This window comes from Amphiura filiformis, chromosome 20, assembly GCF_039555335.1.
Source record: "Amphiura filiformis chromosome 20, Afil_fr2py, whole genome shotgun sequence".
In the NCBI taxonomy this organism is placed as follows: Eukaryota; Metazoa; Echinodermata; class Ophiuroidea; order Amphilepidida; family Amphiuridae; genus Amphiura; species Amphiura filiformis.
In genome coordinates this window covers 8808285-8833183 of record NC_092647.1, presented here as the reverse complement: position 1 = coordinate 8833183, position 24899 = coordinate 8808285, and the positions used below count along the sequence as shown (strand labels likewise).

The 24899-nt window shown below is 39.3% G+C and overlaps 1 protein-coding gene across 1 annotated transcript; it reads left to right on the top strand.

The window, feature by feature from the left end:
* Positions 1-5012: 5012 nt before the first annotated feature.
* Positions 5013-24893, top strand: LOC140142825 (uncharacterized). The gene is made up of 7 exons (XM_072164835.1): positions 5013-5372; positions 15213-15298; positions 17052-17250; positions 18600-18700; positions 18917-19061; positions 20793-20833; positions 21099-24893. The coding sequence occupies exons 1-7, from the start codon at positions 5161-5163 to the stop codon at positions 22910-22912; spliced, it is 2598 nt and encodes an 865-aa protein (XP_072020936.1). The 5' UTR covers positions 5013-5160; the 3' UTR covers positions 22913-24893.
* The last annotated feature ends 6 nt before the right edge of the window (positions 24894-24899 follow it).

Here is a 24899-nt window from a genome sequence, read left to right as displayed (position 1 = left end):
AAATTTGTATACAAAGTTGGGGGGATTTTTTTACTCATCAGTGAGGCAAACATTTTTTTTTCCCTCTCACTAGTGGGCAAAGTTTTTTTTTTCTCACTAGTGGGCAAAGTTGTTTTTTTTCAAAAACTCCCATGCCCCCTGGAAATCTAATGGTGCGCCCCTAATTTAGAGTGTAGGCTCTCGCCGAAAGACCCCTAGTTTCGAACTGCTGTCCGCACATCCCCGTCACTTCCAAAGTCGGTCCAGGGGCCCACCCTAGGGCCCGGTGGTGTCCAGGGGCAAAGCCAGGGCGGGGACAGGGCAGAACCCCAGAAGCTCTTGGTTTTGGGCTGTACAAAAATTTGTACAACAGTTATCCTTGATTTTAGATTTTCATTTACATTCTCATTATATTAAAATCCTAAATAAATAATGTGCACAATTGTTTTCTTTTTTTTTTTTTTTTTACTTCTACCTTCCCCTTTCTCTTCTTTCCTCTTTCTCTTCCCTTTTTCTCTTCTCCTTTCCCCATTTTTCTTCCCTCTTTTTCGCTCCTTCTCCCCCAAAATTATGCCGAAATTATGCATTTTCCTTCAAATATTTTATCAAGATGTAAAGATGCAATTATTTGTTATTGAATACTTTTAACAACAGAACAGACAAAAATGCAATGATAGAAGCATTATCAAAGCTCTCAAGATTAGTAGGCCTAAATTGTATTCTGCTCTTAATTATGGGCTTACTACTTGAAACCATTTGCTTAAAAAGATGTTGTCTACATTCCCCATGACTACATTTATATAGTGCTTGATTTCAAGGATTCAAATTCTTCTTCAAAATTGTGCAAACCAATGAGAAATGTAACAGACGATGCAATACAGCGAAATACCTCATGCAAGTATTATTTCTCATTGCATTCAGCACTCCAAAACAATATACATGTATGTACTTATCTATACCTTACAGTAAAAACTGTCTTCATTTTGTTGTACAAAAAACATGCCTAACGTGAAATAATTCGCTTTTATTTTTTGTAAAGTAAATAACTTTATACTATACTCATAACCTATTTTTGCTATTATAACATCATGTACATGTGTTTGCCCATATTTTTCATGTCCATAACTTAAGCCATAATGTGTGATTTGCTCCACAGCGACGCCCAGTGGTATATACTAAAATATCACGTGAAAGACTAAGCCTAAAGTGCTTTAATTACATTAAAATTTAAGTTTTTATAATAAATCCAAAGATCTCCGGTTTTTATTCCGAATTCACCGTTCGAGTGATGGCTAAACGCATCGCGTACATACATGGGTATCCAGAGTATCTCTGATGCGTATCGTTGACTCATTGAATCAGTGACGTTTAACCTGTGTGCATATCGCTATACGTCTTACGTCTTGTTTGTATATCCCAGCTGCATGAGGCTCCGCCAATAATCATAAATACAATCGGCGAACTAATACACGCATAGTAGGTGCTGGAATAAAATGTATAGCAATTTTCTTCGTTTTTCTCATTTGTTTGGTTTGAAAAATAGCATTTATAAATAGGAATCTATTCTTTATGCAAATCATACATTATTGCTTTAATTTCAAGCTTGTACTCATTTTACCTAAGTTCGGCACAAACATTTTGTAAATCTGTTTACATTTTACTATTTTCCGGTACATACTTTTTATTCGACGTGGAATGGATTTGACGTCACTAAAAGTATTAGACATCAAAATATTCTACGTAACATACGGAGTCTGTAGCTAGCTACCCTTACAGTGCCATTTTCTACAATTCTAGGCCAGCTCTTTTGTTCTAAGCACCAAGTCCTTACAAGTACCAATGTCAGACTGTGTGAAAATGTGACACATTTTCTTTAATCATTGTGTAGTCTAATTAAATAAATGAGTTCTGGTACAGATCCAATAAAAATGAAAGTACTCACTAGATATATTTCAGTTCCTATCAGGAACCTTGTTCACTCTGCAATGACTGTAGTGTTTCTAGATGTCGGCAGTACTTGGTGGCTGTGATGGTGTTGCCACACTTGTAGGTTGCCGTTTTGAGATGATCTGGTCATAGATTCTGTCCAATTTGTATGCCCCCTCGTCCTTGTTCATAGTGTTTTTGCCCTGCTCCTGATCCATATGGCTTCTTTTTAGCCAACGTGTGGTTTTGTCTGCCTCTTGATCAATGATTGCTGCCTCGTCCCAGTTGATAACATGGTTGCTGGCTGCGACGTGCTCAGTTATTGCCGATTTATGAATTTGGGATGTGGATGACTTTCTTTGTGACCTGGTAAAATTTTTGGAACTTATTTTTTCGGCTTCAGTTTTGTGTTCAGATAGTCTAGTTTTGAATAGACGGCCTGTCTCTCCAATGTAGGTCTTAGGACAGCTCTTGCAAGGTATTTCATAAATTGATTCAGCTGTTTGGCAACACCATCAAGTGTGGCAACACCATCACAGCCACCAAGTACTGCCGACATCTAGAAACACTACAGTCATTGCAGAGTGTACAAGGTTCCTGATAGGAACTGAAATATATCTAGTGAGTACTTTCATTTTTATTGGATCTGTACCAGAACTCATTTATTTAATTTGACTTTGAACGATCCTGATGAATCTCATCAATAATTGTGTAGTCTGTTTTAAACACATTTTTTGTTGCTTAGTCTTTGCTTTTGAACCGCATTTCGCAAACTCTCTAATGACTTCAGATTGACGTCACGCATGTATACGAACAAAAATGTAAACAAATCAAACAAATATTCTTCCGTTTGGATTTCAGGGAACGTCATCCATCAGTCACCATAGCACATGACCTACAAAAACTACATTTAGGGTAACTTTTGAAATCCAGTGTTTCTATTCCAAATCTGAAGGGATTTTACTTTGACAACAAATTAGGCCTATGTAAGCCATAAACGTGAGTAACATGCCCGGGGTAACATGTGTACATGCTTCGTTGATAAATTCGATAGTTTCAAGCTACTTGTTCTTGAGCCAATAATTGTAAACCTGAAAGCCAAAGCAAACAGATGGAAATGATTTTAAGGACCGTTCACAAACACTTGTTAGGGGGTCCTGAAGCAAAAAAATTTCATCACGAAAATTTCTCGGGGCCCCTTTTCAGATCTCAAAATTTCAGCCCCCCTTTGACATGAAAATTATGGGTCAACCCCATAGAAAAGCATATAAACTCAGTTTTCCCGGGAAAATTTGTGGCCCCCCTTAGGAGGGTCAAAACTTTTAAGGGCTCCCATTTTGCATAAGGCCCCCTGACAAAAGTTTGTGAACGGTCCCTTATTTAGGAAAAAAATTCACAGTATATGATCTAACGGAGTATTTTTTTAGGCCGAAAATGTTTTGGTTCTCGAACCCTCCCTTCGCAATTTCTGTGATTTGTCTGATTTTTAAAGACTTTTGAATGGTTTATATAAAAGATAAACATTTGAAATAAGAGAAATATTGGCCTTTACCTTTCATCGAGCACTGTAGCTACTGTTGGAAAAGACCGACACTACAAACAGAGTTAATTTATAATATGAAGAAAAAATAAAGAAATAAAGTAAACAAACAAACAGACAAAAGCAAACAAACAGACAAACAAACAAAAAAACCCAAAAAAAACCCACCTATGATCACACGGGAGCTTACCTCCGTGTTACCGTAACACGGAGGTAGTGCAAGGTCATAACTTAACACGGATACTTGTCCACACGATCCTTCCTCGTGGTCTTTAACTCTAAGCATTCCGTGTTAGCTGCACGGCTCGGTCTTTACTTCGTGGTAAATATAGGAATTTCCTGGAAGTTATAGGGCCGTTTGCTATACTGCAAGTACACTGTGGAAGCCGATGTCTCTTAGTTTTAGGGCAATTATGCATCCTACACATGTTTTTAGCTGTTATTTTCTTCTCCACTCAATTTCTTTGTCTTTCAAGACACTTATCAGCTCTTCCGTTTCTTCTTTTGACCAGTTTAATTAATGTTTGTTTTGTTAGTTTTTTTTTCGTTCATGTTCATTCTCGGTGAGATACGGAGATAAATTATTGTGAATTTATGCTATAGAAATTTAAAATACTGCGAAATTGTAAGTGTTGTATCCATAAGGTCAAGCTTACCCCGGAGCTTACCCCGGAATCTTGTTCATGATACGGGCACTAACACGGAACGATCGCTTCGTGTTAGCGCGCTACCACAGAGATTTCTCTGTGGTAAATCTTCCGTGTTAAGCTTCGAGGTAGTTAACACGATACTTGTTCAGACGGGCGCTAACACGAAGCTACCTCAGAGGTAGCTTCGTGTTAGCTTAACACGAACTTACCCCAAAGCCCGTCTGAACACGGCTTCTCTCATCAATTTATGAAAATCCTCTGGACAGGAAGCACAACATTAATTTTATACGGCCTTTTAGGTTGGTTTGCTGGTTCAAAAGTTGATCCATACAATCACGTGCGTCAACGTAACTAGTCACGGTACAAGTAGTTGACTTTGACAACTAGTTATAGGCCTTGAATAGTTGTACAATTATCAAAACATAAATCAAATATTTGTCGCTCCAATGAACTTTCCGCAATTGTTTTGCTTTTTTTGTTTTGTCTTTTTGTTTTGTTTTTAATAAAGGACCATAAAAATCCAGTCACGTTTCCATCATTCCACAAAACAAAATTCACGATAAAAAAGACAATCGCCCGTAGGGTTTACCCTCTATATGCTGAACGTTACAGTTATTAGTTACCTTTTAGTTTTTGTCTTCAACTTTTAAACAATTCTAATTTAAATTGAGATAAAGCGCCATAACCATAATTGTAATCAGCATAGTAATTGCATTCATACAAGTACAAACATTCATAGTTACAGTGTGGGTTCAGCTGGCATTTTTTCGGTTTTCTGATACATTAATATTGTTTTGAGCAATAAAGCGAATAGCAGCATGCGAATGCATTTAGTGACGAAAAAGTGGTCTTGACTTCCAAGATTCGTTGAAGCGAGAAAATCCACGTATTTGACACAGAGGTTACAGATCATGTAAAGTATAAACAACTACATAGACAACAGGTATAAAAGGACTACACATTACCAAGTGCTCTGTAAACTTCAAATAGGGCATTTATAAACCTGGAACTTACTAGTAATTGATTTAATTGACGAAGGCGAAATGTTAAACGATTTCCTCTGATATGGAGAACGATACTTTTTGGAGTTGGAATTTCAGGCCAAATAAAATATTTGTGTACTTGTATGTTTTTCTGTTCGTCTTTGTCGATGGGATAAAATCGCAAGCGGAAACTACGACCACAACTATGTCGGCGACAACGGTGCAAGGTGGTATGAAAGCTTCGGCTATCGAGACGATTTCTACAATCGAAAAGGTCCGGTCAGGAAAATGTCGGTAAGAATACTTTCCTGAAAATAAAATATCGTTCCTGGCGTAGAATCTTTGATATTGGTGAGAAGGGAGAGCGTAGCTAGCCTAGTGTTTAGAGTAGACTTACTCGTTTGTGCACGAGGTCCTAGGTTCAATTGGTGGAACTTGTTTTGGCTTGGAACAAGAGAAGTCTGACCTTATTCACCACTTGGGATTGCGCTCCCCATGGTTCATCTAGCACGTTTAGAATTAAATTGTATCATGCAAGTACTCCGATCGGAGGGGACGTTATTCCTACACCTCAATGGCAGCCATAGCTGGGTCCCCCTTATGTCTATACCACCTAAAATGTGAAATGATGTGGCCTTGGCGGGGATATTAAACTGCATTCCATCACCCGTGTTACACGTAGACAAAAAATGATGAAAGTTTACAACACAATAAAATTCAACGTCGATTTTTAAGCGGATTTTATCCACCCAATCGGTCTATAAAACACCAGTTTGGTGCAGACGGGACCCAGTAATGGCCGACTGAATTCTGAACATCACTCGTTGGATTCGTCTATAGATGAGTCATACTTGAACATTGTACATGCGTCCCCATTACCATTATATCAAAGAGGGCATTATATGCAATGCGATGACAGGTTTTATCACCATCGTATCGTATTTAGTATTTATCACTTTTGAATCGAATATGAGCAATTGAAGAAAAGTCCGAAAAAATTAATTATATTATGGTCGTCTTATTCTCCCACTTCAATGTAAATATTTTGCAATTTGGGGAAATACCAAAAACAAAATTAATCGTTCCTGCTATTTTCGAAATTGTAAAATCTGTGTCGGTCTTCTACGGGGTGGAATTTGTCAATTATCGATGGATGGGGTTATTCCAGTTGAAATCCATACACCCTATGGAAGACATGACCTTAATCTCCCACACAGGAAGTGTGGATTTCAAACGGGGTGTCAGTCCGAAACGTCCTTAGTCCGAAACGTCTTCAGTCCGAATACTTAACCTTAAACATAACCCTAACCTTTAACCCTTAACCCTAACCCTAATCCTAAACTTTAGTCTAACCCTAACAATAACCACAATCCTACGCCTAACCCTAAGCTAAACCATAACCCTAACCCTAACAATAAGTCTAACCCTAACCCAGACCCGAACCATAACCTTAATCCTAACCCTTACACTAATCCTAAACTTAAGCCTAACGGTAACAATAACCATAACCCTAACCCATACCCTAAACCTAAGCCTTACCCTTACCCTTATCCGAACCCTAACCCTAACATTAACCTAATCCTAACCCTAACCCTAACCCAAACCTAACGTAGGCACCATCGGGTATAATTGTGCCTATGGCACCTCTTAGGTTTTTGGTTCTTAGGAGTTCTTTCGGCGTCAAACCCGAACCCTTGTCCTAACAATGACCCTAACCCTAACGCTAAACCTAACCCTAAGCCTAATACTAACCCTAAGCCTATCCCTAGCCCTAAACCTAACCCTAAGCCTAAACCTAATCCTAAACCGTAGCATTACCCTGTTCTGGCGTCTAACCCTAACCAGAACCCGAACCCTAACCTTAACCGTAACCCCAATCCTTACCCTAACCCTATGTTCTTAGGAGTTGTTCCGGCGTCTAATACTAACTTTTACACGAACCCTAACCCAAACATTCACCCTAATCCTAAACTTAAGCCTAACCCTAACCCAAGCCTAGCGTAGGCACCATCAGGTATAATTGTGCCTATAGCACCTAGTATTATAAGGCAATCAGTATCAAGGTCAAGTTTTGAGAACAGGTTAAGGTTCTTTAGAGTTCTTCCGGCATCAAAACGGAACCCTTACCCTAACAATGACCCTAACCCGAACCCTAGCCCTAACCTTAACCATAAGCCTAACCCTAAGCCTAACCCTTAGCCTATCCCTAAGCCTAATCCTAACCCAAAGCCTGTCCCTAAGCCTAAACCTAACCATAACCCCAACCCTAACTCTAGCCTAGACCTTAATACTGATTGCCTTATAATAGGTGCTATAGGCACAATAATACCTGATGGTGCCTACGCTAGGCTTGGGTTAGGCTTAGGCTTAGGGTTAGGTTAATATAAGGGTTAGGGAAAGGGTTAGGCTTAAGTTGAAGATTGGGGTTAGGGTATGGGTAAGGGTTAGGCTTAGGGATAGGGTATGGTAATGGGTAAGATTTAGGGTTAGGCTTAAGGTTAGGGTTCGGGTTAGGCTTAGGGTTACGGTCAGGCTTAAGTTTAGGATTAGGGTTAGGGTTAAGGTTTGTGTTACGGTTAGGGTAAGGGTTACGGTTAGACGCCGGAACAATTCATAAGAACCTATGGTTAGGGTAAGGCTTAGGGCTAGGGTTAATGTTAGGGTTAGGGTAAGGATGGTTATTGTTAGGGTTAAGGGTTAGGTTTAGATTAAGGGTTAGGATTAGATTAAGGGTTAGGTTTAAATTAAGGGTTAGGATTAGGGATAGGGTATAGTAATGGGTAAGATTTAGGGTTAGGCTTAAGGTTAGGGTTCGGGTTAGGCTTAGGGTTACGGTCAGGCTTAAGTTTAGGATTAGGGTTAGGGTTAAGGTTTGTGTTACGGTTAGGGTAAGGGTTACGGTTAGACGCCGGAACAATTCATAAGAACCTATGGTTAGGGTAAGGCTTAGGGCTAGGGTTAATGTTAGGGTTAGGGTTAGGGTGAAGGTTTGGGTTAGGGTTCGGGTAAGGGTTATTAGTGTTAGACCCCGGAACAATTCCTAAGAACCTAGGGTTAGGGTAAGGATTAGGGTTACGGTTAAGGTTAGGGTTCGGGTTCTGGTCAGGGTTAGGGTTAGACGACGGAACAACTTCTACGAACCTAGGGTTAGGGTAATGCTTCGGTTTAGGGTTAGGTTTAGGTTTAGGCTTAAGGTTAGGGTTAATGTTAGGGTTAGGGTTAAACGTAAGTTTAGGGTTATGGTGAAGGTTTGGGTTAGGGTTCGGGTAAGAGTTAGTGTTAGACGCCGGAACAAGTCCTAAGCACCTAGGGTTAGGGTAAGGATTAGGGTTACGGTTAAGGTTAGGGTTCGGTTCGGGTTCTGGTCAGGGTTAGGGTAAGACGATGGAACAACTTCTACGAACCTAGGGTTAGGGCAATGCTTCGGTTTAGGGTTAGTTTTAGGGTTAGGGTTAATGTTAGGGTTAGGCTTAGGGTTAGGGTGAAGGTTTGGGTTCGGGTAAGGGTTAGTGTTAGACGCCGGAAAAAGAACCTAGTGTTAGGGTAAGGGTTACGGTTAAGGTTAGGGTTCGGGTTCTGGTCAAGGTTAGGGTTAGACGACGGAACAACTTCTAAGAACCCAGGGTTAGGGTAATGCTTCGATTTAGGATTAGGGCTAGGTTTAGGCTTAGGGTTAGGGATAGGATTAGGGTTAAGTCTAAGCTTAGCGTTAGGCTTAGATTAGGGTTAATGTTAGGGCTAGGGTTCAGGTTAGGGTCATGGTTAGGGTAAGGGTTTGGGTTTGACGCCGGAAGAACTAAGAACCTTAACCTGTAGGGTTATGGTAATGCTTAGGGTTTGGTTCAGGCTTCGGTTTAGGATGAGGGTTAGGTTTAGGCTTAGGGTTAGGTTTAGGGTTAGGGTTCATTTACGCTTAGGGTTAGGTTTAGAGTTAGGGTTAGGAGCAGGGTTAAAGTTTGGGTACCGGTACGGGTCATGGTTACAGTTAAGGTTTGAAGCTGGAACAACTTCTAAGAACATTAACCTGTTCTCAAAACTTGACCTTAATACTGATTGCTAGTGCATTATACAAGGTGATATAGGCACAATTATACCCGATGGTCCAGAGGATTAAAACGCCGGAACAACTCCTATAAGAACCTGTTCTCAAACCTTACCCTTAATACTGCTTGCTATAGTGCTTTATATTAGGTGATATAGGCACCATTATACCCGATGGTCCGGAGGACTAAGACGCCGGAACAACTCCTGAGATCCTGTTCTCGAAACTTACCCTTAATACGAATTGCTAGTGCCTTATACTAGGTGCTATATGATTAAGACGCTGGATCAACTCCTAAGAACCTGTTCTCAAAACTTTCCCTGAATACTGTATAGGCTACTAGTGTCTTATACTACAATCATCGAAAAAAGTCTTGGAACGCTTGCGTGTAAATAACGGAAAACTGTCACCCCCTCTCCCCAGTGCTATGTTGAGAAATGCCAATGTCTTCAGCGGTTTCCAAATGTGTTCCTAATCCTAACACTAACCTTAACCCTAAGCCTAACCTAATCTTAACCCGAAGCCTAATCTTAACCCTGGTCCTAAGCCAAACCCTAATCCTAACCCAAATCCTAACCTTAACCGTAACCCTGACGTTAATCCTACCCTAAATTTAATGCTAACCCTAACCTAGGGACTATATATCGTCTAACCTTGGGAGCAGTTGTTCCGGCGTCTAACCCTAACCCTGACCTGAACTCGAACCCTAATCCTAACCCTAATCTTAACCATAATCCTAACCCGAATCCTAACTATAACCCTAATATAACTTTAACCCTGATCCAAATCCTAACCCTAACCTTAACCCCTACGTTAATCCTAACTTAAGCCTAATCCTAACCTAGGGACTATAGTCTTAATCCTCGGGAGCCGGCGTCTAACCCTAACCCTGACCTGAACCCGAACCCTAATCCTAATCAGATTCGGACTGACGACGTGTTTTTCAGATTCGGACTGACGACGTGTTTTTCAGATTCGGACTGACGACGTTTCGGAGTGAAGACGTTTCGGACTAAAGATGTTTCGAACTAAAATAGTGCATTTCATTTTCGGACTGATGACTGTTCGGACTGAGGACGTTTCGGACTGAAGACGTTTCGGACTGATGCGGGCACCCCGATAAGGTCATGCCTTCTATTGGGCGTATGAATTTCAAGTGGAGTAGCCCATTTTTAATCATTTTGATTGAAAAATCAGATAGGGGCTGCAATCATTGGCATCGTCAGTATATGTGCAAGAGTTTCTATTAACTGCGTTGAAATGACATAGGGTTACTGTTTGTTCAGAACAGGTTGAGCGACTTAAAGGTCCATCTTGGCTCAATCTTCTTTGAATGTAGCCCCCGGATGTAGCCCTACTAGTTTAGGGCCTTTGACTGTGGTGATCCAAAAACCATGCTATACCATAAAACCTGGCTACATCCAGAGAACTGCTAAACCCAGTGACTGCTAATTCCCCAGATCGGGTGGGGTGGTTAGTGGGTATTAGCGGTGTTCAGAGTGTGTTTAAAAGGACCTATATATTAGGGCTATTTGGATGTGCCCTAACTATATATACACATAAAATTGATATACGGAAGTAGACCAAGCAGGCCTGAATCAGTGGCATAGCCATAAGGGGCTCTTGACCTCCCACTGTGTTTTAGACTCAAGCCTTTTTTTAACCATTCATCACCAACCCCCCCCCGAAAGTCACATTGCACTTCCTTGCCCATTTTTTTTTTGGTATAAAGGGGAAAATGATCATGTGACTACAGCATTAGGCTCTGAACATCAGCTGGAACATGAAGTATTGCACGTCATTGGTGATCAAGATGTGCTCATTTAGGCCTATACCTCCGGGCCCGTATGGCTCTCTGCTGAGCATGACGTGCAGGACTTCATCATAGCCTATTAAAGTGGGGCAACATTTCCAAACCGTCCTGCTGACAGTCCCGTCAACACCGACAGAATGAATTTGTTAACTTGACCCCATTTTTTTGTCGGAGCAACAAGTGATTGTGAGGGGCACGGAGGGGCAACAAGTATTTTTGAAGGTGCATGTGTTTTTGGCACACATTTTTAGAGGCACAAACAAACCCCAAGAAAACTTCCTGTACGTATCATGCGATAGTCTTTGATTGGACATTAGGGGCTGTGCAATAATTATGTGTACCCCTGGGGTGGTGAATTTTCAAAATGGTCTGCCAAAAATCGCTTGCCCCCCCTATAAATCCCCAGACCGGGGGGTACACATAATTATTGCACCACCCCTTAATATATACGATTACAACGAAACGTCAAAATTCTGTCAGCCAAGGTTAGTCAAAAGAAAAGTTAATTTTACAAACAAAAATATACATGATTTTCTTAATAAAAAGTCCTAAATAGGTATGAATTGGAATATTTTTATTGCTGGGTCATTTCGTGCATTGATTGTCAAATAAGGGTTGGTCGCGGACAAGCAAACATCTTTTTGTTCTGCAAAATACCGGTATTGATTGCTATATACATGTATAAGGGACCGCTCATTATTAATGTGGGGGGCGGGAAAAATGTAGGGGGTTATGTGATTTTCACTTTGACAAACAGGGGGTTATGTGATTTTATTTTTCATGATAGGGGGTCATGTGAAATTTAATAGTCATTCACTATTTTTTAACACCAAGTATCCTGGAAGGTCTTGCATTAATTTATAGTAACAATATCAATCATACCATATAATTGTCTAACTTTTGCACCATATTTCACCATTTTAGCTTCAATAGGGCCAACAAATTGTGCGCTTCGCGAATATTTGTAGTTATATACATAGTCAACGGCCAATTCACTATACAAAGTTCAAGAAATATTTTCTTTTTCCTTCCCCACCCTCCAATGTCAAAAAAGAAATCTACGCCACTGCCACATGCTACACACACCGCTCAATCCTCACCACATGACCACCCCACCTCCAAGCACACACATACATTTTCTCATCAAAAGTAGATCTATTGGCATAGGGGTAGATTCCTGGGGATGGGTGGGGGTTAAATTCCCCCCTATTTTGCCAGGGGGATGGTCAATACAATCACCTGTAGGCCTATGTAGGTTTCTGACCAAATTAACCTTATTTTTGGCAATTTTAGTCACAAAATTGCAAATCATATTTGCATCATATTTCATCAATTCAGCTTCAAAATGGCAAAAATGTCCTCGCGCTTCGCGCGCATTTGTACAATACACTTATTTTGTCGCCAAAAAGAGCTGGATTCCCTATGAATTCAAGAAATGGTTTCCCACCCCATCACCCCCAATGTCAAAATCCCTGTGACTGAATTAATTAATATTTAAGTTTGCTTGAAGGGGGGGGGGGGGTTATGTGATTTTGTTTGATTCAATAGGGGGGTTACGTGAAGTTGATTCACGGCAATAGAGGGGTTAGGTATTTTTCACCCATAAAGCTCAACATTCTCCCCCCCCCCTCCCGCATTAATAATGAGCGGTCCCTAAGTAAGAAATTCTATGGTTTGATTTGGGTTGGGAATAGTAAATGTTCGCATACGGAAACAAACATACTTTAAATTCATTTCGAGATAATATTGTTCTCGATAAGTACCCAAGTTTACCATGTATGTTTACTGTATTTTATACTATTGATCATGCATGTTTAGGCTACATGTACATGTAGTTTTATATTCAATTTACCGGTACATGAGCTTACATGTACATGTAGGCCACGTATTTCCTACCACAAGGCCAGGGGCACATAAAATTTATTTGTTGGTTCTCGTCCAAAGGATTTCGATGAATTGATGAATGGAGGGAGGTATTGAGTGTATAAATTTTACATTGTTATACTATAGTTTTCGATCTTTCCATCAGTGCTACTGCTACACGAAAATGTATTGTTTTCTTGGTGTTTTTTTTTTCAAATGCGATATTCCGAGGGATAAACCCCATATAGTGACCCTCACGGTTCTCTTTTTAATTATACCTGTGTAGGCCTAATATTTTACAAAAGCATTCCAAAATAAAAGTCTTAAAAAAGGAGAGAAAAAAAGAAGAAGAAGAATCAAGCCCTAGGATCTCATTTATATAATCATATGCACTATTATACTCTTGTGACTTGTGAGTCTGCTTTATTTGTCTCAATATTTGAGTGCAACTTGGTCATGCTCCCTTCCGACCCGCCTTAAAGTGGATGTGTTGGTGGCGGTGTTATGGGGTGGAAATCAGTGAAGTAGACAGGCAACCAAGGTCAGACAGTCATGCAACATAGGATGACATTGACCTTATACTTGTTGAGAAATCAATGTGATCTACAACAGAACTACAACAGATCTTTTCAAGGGGGTCACCTGTATTCACCCACGTACTTTATTATTTTTTTACAAGGACTTCACTCACAAAGTACCCAAAGCAATTTTTTTCATGATTTATAGTGTAAAATCACAGTAAATGGGCCCAAAGGATGTACTACGCGGCTGTTTTCCTAATTCAAGTAGCAATCTGTCAACGAAAAAAACCCTTCAGTGAGTATTTTCTCAAAATGTTTTTGAGAAAATACTCACTGAAGGGTCAAAACCACAAAAAGAAGGCCATATTTTGGCAGTTTCAGGTCAATGTTATTAGAGGTCATACATGTAGCAATATGGCCAGCATACAATAGACATTTCCAAAAGCCCCCCAATGCATTTTAAGTTTCGTCTAAATTCGTAAGTTTATACCAGCTTATACGGGTATTTGAAAAGTATGTATGCCTACAGCAAACACCACCAGTGGTTTTTTTTTCATCAACTTCAAAATTACAAGATTCAACACTAGACCTAAGCTTAAATGATACAGAGCTACTTCTTTGGTAGCTTTTGGTATACGGTAAGATTATTGATAATAATACGAAAAAAGGCTAGTTTAAGGGAAATACACATGAGGGCATTGAGGGGTAACCATAGTATTTTGGGGGCAAGATTCAGTTTTGTAAGAATTGTACTTACAGGATGTGAGCCATATCCTTTTAAGGGATTTTTTTAATTTTTTAATTTTTACAATATACAACGCCAATTTTGGGCATTTTATAATATTTGTTTGTTGTTTACCCAGGTTGTCCGTGAGGAACACATGCTAATCCATGGACCGTTCCAAGCTCATACAATAAAAATTCACAAGCCTGGCGGATAGCCAGTGTAGGCTATTGAAGATGCATAAACAAAGCAAGAAATGGAGAATATAGCAAGGAAAAGGCGAAAGGACAGAAGGCCACTCCCAAACACAATTGTACAATTTTACTTTGTAGTAGCCCTTACTTCATGAAAAAGGAAATTGGAATTCCAATCTCAAGCCCCGTTGCAAAGGCTCAATATCAAAATATATCAGAAACAAAATTGAATGATTTGAACATTGATTTTACAACTACCACAAGTTTTTTGTTTACACCATTTCTCGGCCGTTTTAAAATTTCATTGGGGTAGTGAGAAAAAATATGATACCCAAATCTCAGTTTAGGTGAATAAAAATGGGGAATGAGGCTGTCGATCGGGCCAATGGCCATTAAAAGGTGTATCATAGGAGTATCGTTCCCCCTGGCAATGGGTATCAATGACTGTCATCATCAGCAGAGGCTTACGTCATCCGTTCAATTGTTTAGTTGATTGCTGTTTATTTTTGTTAATTGCAAAACAAAAAACTAAACGACTGGAAAACAAACACCCACGCGTAAGCAAGGATTCAGAAATGCGAAAAGTATTGCTTGTTTAACGGAATTTGGTCGAAAATCGACCACATCGGAAGTGTATTGGCTATCATAGCATTGTTATACACATTTTTGCTTTTCATTCAAAACCGATGTCGCAATACAACAAATTTGGAATCTAACATTAAAAAAAGCCAGAACATGAAACATCATACCACATCTCGTTAAACATTAGGAAGATCTGTTCGTTTTTCAAATTAAAATAAATCTTTATAAAAATATAATTAATTTACACTTTATTTCAAAACAATTAATCATTATACTTTATTTTGAACTGTTTTTAATAGTTCATTTTAAATGTATAATCCTCTGTAATACAAATGACCTGAGCATGCTGAGTGATGGCATAAAATAATTGTTGCATTATTGTTCTTTGACTCCAGACAAGGCTCCTTCTACCATGCCGATGGCTTGACACGCTATTTTGAATGTTGTGAGACAGAAATGTCAATATTTGACTGTTATCAAGGTAATTATCTTTTTGTCTTTTTGATGGACATGTGATCATGTGTCTAGTCATATAGGTGGCACACTTGATATATTGTGAGGCTCCTTCTTTCTTAGGGGCTGTGCAATACGACCTCCCAAAATGTCTGTCCCCCTTCCCCTTTGTTAAACAAAAAAATCCCACCTACAATTCAGCACCCCGTACACATGCTTTCAAAGAGCAACCAGTGGGTGAAATTTAGAGATCCATGGACCTCCGATTGCAGTTGGAAGTATTTTGTATTGACCATTATGCACAAAGAATGGGAGTAAAGATACGGATTAGTACTTCATTAAAATACAATAGAGAGCTTGTGATATCCAAATGTACATATGATACGCAGATTACGCACGTTTGGAAATTGCATGAAAACCATGATTGAAGACAGAGAGTGGATTTGTGCTCTTCTTTCACACACAAGGAAGCCGGAAGAACAATATGGTGGGAATAAAATGCTGGGTCTAAATCATTTTTGTGAAAAAGTGGAGTTGGATCTTCTTCCACTCAGATATTCAATTACAAAATATTAGTATTTTTAAAATATATTAAAATATGACATACGGTAAAGCGCCAAGGTCGAGACAATGGCGTTGTCCTATGATTGTCAAAATCATGATGCAGTCATGTCTACAGTAGAATTCATCTCGACCTTTGCAGGACTTAAACCCCATTAAAAGCTATTAAACCAAGATAACACTCATTGAAACAGCTCAACTGATTAAATCGGATCTTCTCTGGTTGTGCACATGTGTCTGTTTTATATGTGCGATATCGCTATGAGGTGCTATAATACAGCTTCAGTTGGGTAACTGATTATAAAGGAAACGCAAGGAAACAATGGTATGTGGACCTTTGTTCACGAAATGAGACAATGGCCTGCTAAATTGTTAACCAGCATTCTTGAAAATGAGCAACATAATGATTGTTGACTTAACACGGTTTGGAAATAATTTCTTCATATTTTTGGTGTTATCTGTCGTTTACATATCCTTCCTAAAACACAAAAGTGCGACTATTTCCAAACACCTAAATTAGCTAAAATTTAGGACATGTTACAAAACTATATTTTCTAGAATTTCATAGAATAGTTTAAATGTAGCTTGTACCGTTTTTGTGGCATCCTTCAGAACGGAGCGGTCCGTTACCAATATAGCTCAATATTTTCGGTCAAATCTCCATTCAATTAACACGGGGAGTTGGCTAGCTATGAGCTAGCTATGCTTTGCCCTCACTCATATTCTACGAAAGTGCGACTATTTCTGAACATCTAACCTAGCTGTAATTTTAGGTCATGTTAGAGAAATATATTTGCTAGAAGTTTGGAGAATAGTTTAAATATTTGCCGGTTATTTTTCACCCCGGTTTTTCACACAGTGATGTTAACTAGGCAAAGGCAATATACTTCTAACATACACTATTTGTAAAGGTCGCGCGTCAATGGTGAGAGCATTGTGTATTGTGTATAGGAAAACGGACAGTAACTGCAGTATGTACAATCCAAAACTGAAATTTAAAGTGCATGTATTTCACGATTTTAGCGATCTACTTGAATTCTAGTTCAGATTGCCCCAGTGCTGTAATATGAGACATGTTTTGCCGGGCGGGGAGACTACTATACGGAACATAGAAACACAGTTGTATCGAAGTCTATTAAAGACACGAGCCAATTAGTCAACATTTCACAATGCTGACTTTCATCTGTATAATGTCCCATTATTTTGTCTTCTCTTATCAGAATGTCCTTGTTTCAATGGTGGCTACTGTGATCACTCGACTAAGACATGTCGTTGTCCTGTTGGGAGGACAGGAGACTACTGTGGCCGAGATTGCGACACAGGACACTATGGGATTGAGTGCGTGGAGATGTGTACATGCGGAGGAGATGCCATGTGTGAAAGTGTCAATGGACTTTGCTCATGTCCTGAAGGAAACAAGTAAGAACAGCTCGTAATCGGCGGGAATTATTAGGCTTTTACCCCCGCTTTTACCGCCACGCCGAAAAGTAGACCCACTTTAAGAGTGATATAGTTGATTTGCCTTGTCTATTTTTTGCGTGTTAAAGAAAGTACACAAAGTATAGGACTTCAATTAATAATTTGTGATACTTATGGCGAGATGTTACAAGTAAATTCTCCTAATAAATATATTGATATTAATCCGCGATTTTATAAGGCTCACCGATTACGAGCTGATCAAACTCTAGTATACATGGTATACAAAGACGTTAATCCACAAGCCTCAGTACAGTTTACAGGTTGTCGCTGATCACTACGGCCCACATCATTCCATAAATCATTTAAAACAACACAGGGACTTTGCTGCTTCAAGAGCGCACACCATATAGACATTCCACAAATAGCCATCACAACCAGGATCAGCTCCCGGAGTTTTGTACGGGTTACAAATAGTTCCTTGTCCAGGGGAACTTCAAGCTAACTCAATTTTTCCACGAGGGTGTACTTTTATAATACCACCGCCAGGGTTCGAACTCGCAAGTTCTCGCACCATAGTCGAACGTCTTATCGATTGCGCTAACCTTGACTGCGCTCCCTGTCTAACGTCTTTGTCGTCAATGGTGTGATTCGTTACGTCCAAATGCATATACTCTGCGGAATCGCCACAACCGGTGCTAGCACGTCTGTGCTGATACAGAAGTTTTGCAAATGTCTGTTTTGTTTCACCTATGTACTAGTCCTTGTAACCTATGACAAATATTGACCTGTTTGTCTTTTGGTGTTTTTGGGGGTGAACCAGCTTTGTCTCAAATTGTTGGTAGGTTTAACTGAGACGGGGATCTGATGTTGGCTGAAAATCCTCCAACAAACAGAGTAATGTTGACTATGCTACACAATGCAAGGACTTGTACATGAAACAGAACAGATACTAGAAAAACGCATGTATCAGCACATACGTACCAGCACCAGTTGTGGCGATTCCGATGTGTATGCTCATTTGGACAGAATGAATCACATCTTCGACAACAAAATAATACGTTGGATATCGTAATTTTAGACGGGAGTGTATCCGGGAAACAATCATAGGGATCTATGTCAAGAAGAAAGAACAGCCTTCAGTCAACAGAAGCTAATAGCGGAGACTGCCTTCCTCACAGTTTGACAGGGGCCTACAATTCTGTAATCAAATGCATCCTAAAAAGGTTGACATAAAATCTAGAACCTCTGGCAACACCATCTTGCCAACAGGTGACCTGCAGATGCACCTAGGATAAGGTGCTCATTATTATTACTACTACTATCATTATCCATTTATTTCATATCTCCAGCTGCATAAGGTGTATGGTTGGACTGTATGGACCGACATGTATAATTCCCTGTATGTGTGGTGTCGGGATTCACTGCGATGAAAATGGAAATTGTCTCCAAGGTATGTATTAAAGCGGTCTTCATGTCTGTGTCAATAAAAGCTACAGAGAAATAGAGTTCAACCTTCATGTAAGCATTGTTACAAATTCTATGGTTTGGTTTTCTGGGGCAGGGTTTAGGGTTAGGGTTATAAAAATTGCGTGATGCTTACATGAAGGTAAGACCAGAAATAGCAGTAAAATTAATCTTCCATGATTGGTTTATTTTCCTATTGCAGAAGGTGTTCCTGATGATGGTTCATCCAAGGATGTAGCTGTGGCTCTTGGTGTCATACTAGGGTTCCTGATTCTCATGATATTTCTTATATTAGTGTACCTGTTATGGAAGAACAGAAGAGACAAAAGAAAATCAGATTATATTGGGTAAGTTAACACAACCCTCTTCCGAAACACAAGTGTCGTACTGTTCTCCAATAACGAGCAGTACACAAAACTCTTGCTTAAGAATTCAGATGAATTCATCAGAATTCAGCTGTAATACGCCAACGCTTGATCCGAAGTCCAGGGACCTCTGTAATTGGTTAGCTATTTAGAGTTAATTTGTCAAGACCAAGTGAAAAACTTGCGTTTTTCTGCTGACAGTTTCGCCAGAAAACGTCTGGCTTTCTCAAAGCATTGATGATGTTATTGATTCATCTGTTTGGAGCGGGAACCTTGACCGGATGTTTTGATTTTCCCGGAAGTGGTATTCCTATCTCCAGCGGTGGTCTTGATCAGAGGATCAAAGATGTGACTCAGAAAGAACGTGCCCTCGTCTCTGTTCATGGTCTTGTCCCCTCTTTTGCGAATCCAGATCGCTTCCTTTACTACAACATCTTGCTCTTCGATTTTCTTCTCTGTCGATGATTGACGAACTGTTCCAGTCTATGATATGGTTTACTCTTGACACATGATCACTGTTACAAGCACTCTTTTCTGCCTAGAACTCTTAAGGAGTGGAACAGTTTGTCAGAGGAGATAGTTTTATCGGAGACCCCAAACAATTCAAGACACAAGTCATTAACTACCAGTAGCTTAGCATTTATGCGCACACCACAACCCGGTTCGTCTTCCCCACCAGGGGTGTTGAACTGTATAAGAAGAAGAAGAATAAGATCAGTAATATTGCGGATTCATTTATTTCTGTAAGAGTTTTTTTTTCTGAGTCGCATCTTTGATCCTCTGCTCAAGACCACCGCTGGAGATAGGAATACCACTTCCGGGAAAATCAAAACATCCGGTCAAGGCAGATAGGGATCAATAACATCATCAATGCTTTGAGAAAGCCAGAAGGTTTCTAGCGAAACTGTCAGCAGAAAAACGTAAGTTTTTCACTTGGTCTTGATAAATTAACTGTAAATAACTTCTTCAATCTGGAATTGGTTATCAAGCACAAAGAAATGTATTGACATCCAATCCAGTTGTCTTTCAAGAGAACTACACCATATACCAGGAGACCACATTCTAAGACGGGGAAGGGGTAGCTTTGAAGGTTAAGGACTCTGGTGGTATTCGCAAATGATCTACTTCTCTAGGCCCGCGTCATGAAGCATTTATTAATGGTGTTTGGGCACTTTAAAACAATATATAAAAGTACATGTACGACTATTGAAATCAAGACCTTGACAGACTTGTGTCATTTATAATGCCATCATTTGCCATGAATGTGGAAATGTAGAAAAGTATTCTCTAGCTCTCTAGCGTGCGCTACTAGGACCCAATACAACCAGATTCTGGCGCACGTTTATTGATAAAAAAAAAGTAGGGCCCGGGATACTTCGCGATCGCAGAAAATGAAAATGTTATGCGCAGAATTTGGGCCCGGCGAGGAATATTAATTAACCAGCGGATCATCGCGAAAGAGCTTCCTTACGTTCATGAACCACGTTTTCTATTTCATATTAATGTATGTTATAATGTAAGCAAATATCACGACAGCTAGTGACAAATTTGGCAAATTCACAACTAAAGTGCCATGTCGCTTGAGATCGACCATCTGCTATTTTCAGCACGCGAATACGAGGAAAATGTAATTTTTTTAAGGCGCCGTTAAAAAAATGCGGATTCTTCAGATACATTCCGTATTGAAATGGTTTTTGCATGATTCTATTTCAGTTTGACCTCTTCAGGAGACATACCATTCGATATTGGGACAGGTAAGACTAGATTTGACATTATATTCCTCTATCACTCTCACTATTAGGTATCTACATACTAAACTATACTGTTCAATGCAAACTATTTATGTGCATCGGAATATTGGATCCGTGGACGCTATTTCATAATTGCCGTACTTAAAAGTAACGTTTCAAAAATCACTGTCTGGCAGAGACATTTCACGTGCATGTTGACATAGTTGAGATCTACTATTTATCTCGATTTGTCTACAAATAACAAATCTCTCTTTTGTTACTTCTCCAGGTCGAGATAGTGTGGACCTTGTAGAGTCCCCACTCCAGGCTCCACGTAACCTAACTGGTCTAATGAAATACCTTAACGACAGAGGACAGGCCCAAGAAGGTTATGTCCGCCAAACAAGCAGCATGGGCAATAGGGAACTCCCCAACATCCCCGAAGCAGACACTTCTGAATCTATATTCCTAGCATCCGACGGAACGAGACAACCTGTGGTAGAGCCTATTAGTCCAACTTTAACAAGCGGACCATCGTTTGATATCCCCGACTCTGATATTCACCAATCTTGTGATTGGGCAGTCGAAGCACCACCTCAAGATGCTCCTCTGCAATCAGGTACCACAAATAAGATAACACCAGCACCTACTACCATCAACAATCAAATTACGGCACCTTATATAGTAATCAACTATTCACACGAAGCAGGCTCTAATCATGAAACCCCTGTGTCGAGTCCATCAGGGTCATCGTTATCAATTCATTCTAGTCATGCTGGTGATCATCACTTATCTTCTTCCAATACGTTACCTGTAAGGCGACCTTTTAGAAGTATGTCAAGTCCTGGCTCTGTATTTTACAAAACTAACAACGCCGATTACGATCAACTAGATCGTACTCTTCGGAAGACTTCTTTCACCAGTGGAGCGAGTTCTGCTTGTGAATCAGGATCCGAAAACAGCTACGATAAACTGCGTACCAAACAGCATCGGAAAATGAAGAAAAGTAGCCTTAAGAGAAAGCGACACAGTTTAGATAAGTTGGCGGTGAAATCTCGTACTGAAGAAACCGACACTGAATCAGATCAAACCCCTCCTATGCCTTCCAAGCCCCTGAGGAATTTTGCGCGTATACCGCTGGGGAAAAACTTAGGATCATCGTCAGGAAGTAGTCCCGGAAGTAGTGACCAACAAAGTATGGCTCACAAAGGCTCTCCAATCAAGCCTCCGTTGTCCTTTCCAGCCACTGATGATGCCGAAAAAGCACACCCGTACATGGTGACATCTTTGAAAGATTGCAAACCGTCAAATGATGGAAACAATGGTGGTATGAATCGGAAGTTTGAGGATGTTGGGTATGCAAAACCCGTAGAGAAACACAAAAGAGATGAAGCGAAAAAACCCTTAAATCATGATTATTTTGTTCTTTCTATAAAAAATGATAGTAGTGAGACCAGTGAGGATGATTCAAATGATAAAGAGGTGGCGAGTAAAGAAGAAACTTTAAGAAACCGTACAGATGATTATGAAAAACCTATGGTAGAACTTCAAAAACCATCTCAAGTTTCCAAAGATGAAAGTGCTTCAAGCGAAGAGGAAGGAACGTTGGATCAGAGAATTCCAATATTGCAAGATCATAAAGAACATTCAACCAAGAATGGGCATGCAAGACCTCGGGTTGATGATTATGAAACACCGATAGAATATTTGAAAAGAGAAAAAGAACCAGATGAGTATGAACAACAAATGGTAGAACTTCCAAAGCCGCCTGCAGTTTCCAAAAATGACAGTGCTTCAAATAGCGAAGGGGAAACAATGGATCAAAGAACTCCGATGTTACAAGATAAAGGATATTTGACAAAGAATGAGGAGGCGAGACCTCGAGTGGATGATTATGAAACGCCGATGGAATTTCTGAGGAAAGAAACAGAGCGACGCCCTGATCTGGCAGGAATTGGCGACGATGAAGTTGAAAGCAAAGCCAGGAGAGAAGTAGATATGAATAAAGATCAATTCAAAACAACAGCGTCATCACAGCATGAACAATTGGATGATTGTGCAACTCCAATGAATGAGCTAATGAAACCCCCACACACTGAATAAAAACGCCTTTTTAGCTCGTACTTTGATTAATGAAAATGTACATGTATGGTTATACAATTGTTCTGTGGGAATCTAAAAGGTCGCATTCATATTAAATAAAATGATGATTTTGTTCTTGTAATTTGTTTGTGTCTCTATAGACATGATGGATGCTGGGTAGATGTTGGCTATTCATCATCATCTGTTTATTGGTTATAATATAGTTAGTCTACTCAGAATGACAAATGTGTAGCATAAACAAAAAGAAACTAAAATATTTATTTTGCTGTTTAACTTTGTGCCCTGTATTTCATTACTTTCCATGCATTCACCCCATATTGTGATGTGCTCTGGGTAATTTAATTTGATCATTTATGCTTGTTTACATGCGAAGCTATTTCGTAAGAGATATGTAAGATGGAAACCCCTTTCAAGTAAAGACCCGTTTTGATCAGAAAAACAAATTCAGTCATATCTGTTTTTGATCTTGGAAATCCTGATATGTCTTAATGTGACCATTGTATTGCATCATGATGGGAAAATCATATCTGGGAATTTCCAGTTTTACTACTTTGGTATAAAAGACAGAAGCAAGTGTTTCTCATGGCAGATGAAGGGACCAGTCATTTGACAGCAATGACGAAGAAGATCGTCCTCCTCAAGGGAACAATATTCTTCTGTCTATGAAACAACACATCTGTCAATAAAGCGGATAAGTGCAGAAAAAACCTGTTTCCTGGAGAAAGTGAGTGATTGGTAAAAGCAGTATAATTTTGGAAATTGTCATCTGTGCGAGGATTTTATAAGCAAAAGATATATAAATTCAAGTTTGCAGTGGACTTCGCTGAACAGTGATCTTCGCAGGAAAAGTTTGGATCAGGATATACATCAGTCATCCGGAATATTGAGCGACAGAATGTGCAGAATCCTTGTCAATCAATTAAACGCTTCATTAACATGATTAAAGATTCAGATTTTGTTAACTTAATCAAACAGAGGGTTATTGTTGTGCATTCCTGCTGTAACTACGTATCAACTTCCATGCAGTTGCAGGTATATAGTCATATATATACGACTTTTGGGATGAACAAATTATAAAAACAAATATAAAACATTTAAATAATAAGCACTGAAATGAGAAACAATAACTGTTCGACACAATACAAATACTTGCAATATGGTTTATAGAACTAAGTATACAAGCTGTATCAAAATTATTGGTACCTATTCAGTTTTCAGTGGTTATGGTCAAGTCTGCCAGCTTCTGTCTTGTCAAAATTCAACATAGATCCACCATTAATGTGATAAAAGGTTATAAACTAAGATTCGATGTTGCATTTGGAGGAAGCTGACTTTTCAAAAAACACCAAAACCAATGTGTAACAATCATTTTGGCACAGCCTGTATAGTACTACATAATAGGAACTTTCGGTGTAAAAGTAAACTCGGCTGTATTGTGTGTTAGATTTCCTGTGTATCGGTCTACGACTTCCTTGTTGATAGTGAAATGAACTGAAACCTGGTTGAATTGGATCCATGTATACATGTAAAGGTTTTACATCTGCTTTTTACTTTAATGGAAACAATGATGACACGGCATGGAAATATTAAAATAACAAACAAGGCTTTTGAAAACCTGGAAACAGAATAAAATTAGACAATAAATTGAAAGTAAAACATCCCTCGAAGGCAGCAGATGTATGTTATGGGTACTTTGCTTGGTTTAAGTATGTACTGTCAAATAGTTCATAATTGAAACAAATTTTGCACAATCTATTTGATGTACTTGGAAAACATTTCTAAACAGAACCGTTAAAATGCACACAATGTTTATGGAAAAATTCATTTAAGATATTTTTCGTAAGGTATTATTTTACCATTTCGTTTACACAAACGATGTTCGCTGATGATGAAAGAACCCAACATAATGAGGAAGGGCAACAAGTCATTGGTCAAAGAGATATGTTGATATTTCCATTGGAATAAAATCACCAACATCATGCTTTTT

Excerpts from the sequence above, each read along its gene's own strand:
- LOC140142825 (XM_072164835.1), top strand. The coding sequence starts at position 5,161 with ATGGAGAACGATACTTTTTGGAGTTGGAATTTCAGGCCAAATAAAATA. Across the intron at positions 19,062-20,792 it reads AGAAAATCAGATTATATTGG|TTTGACCTCTTCAGGAGACA; the intron begins GTAAGTTAACAC and ends ATTCTATTTCAG. Across the intron at positions 20,834-21,098 it reads ACCATTCGATATTGGGACAG|GTCGAGATAGTGTGGACCTT; the intron begins GTAAGACTAGAT and ends TTACTTCTCCAG.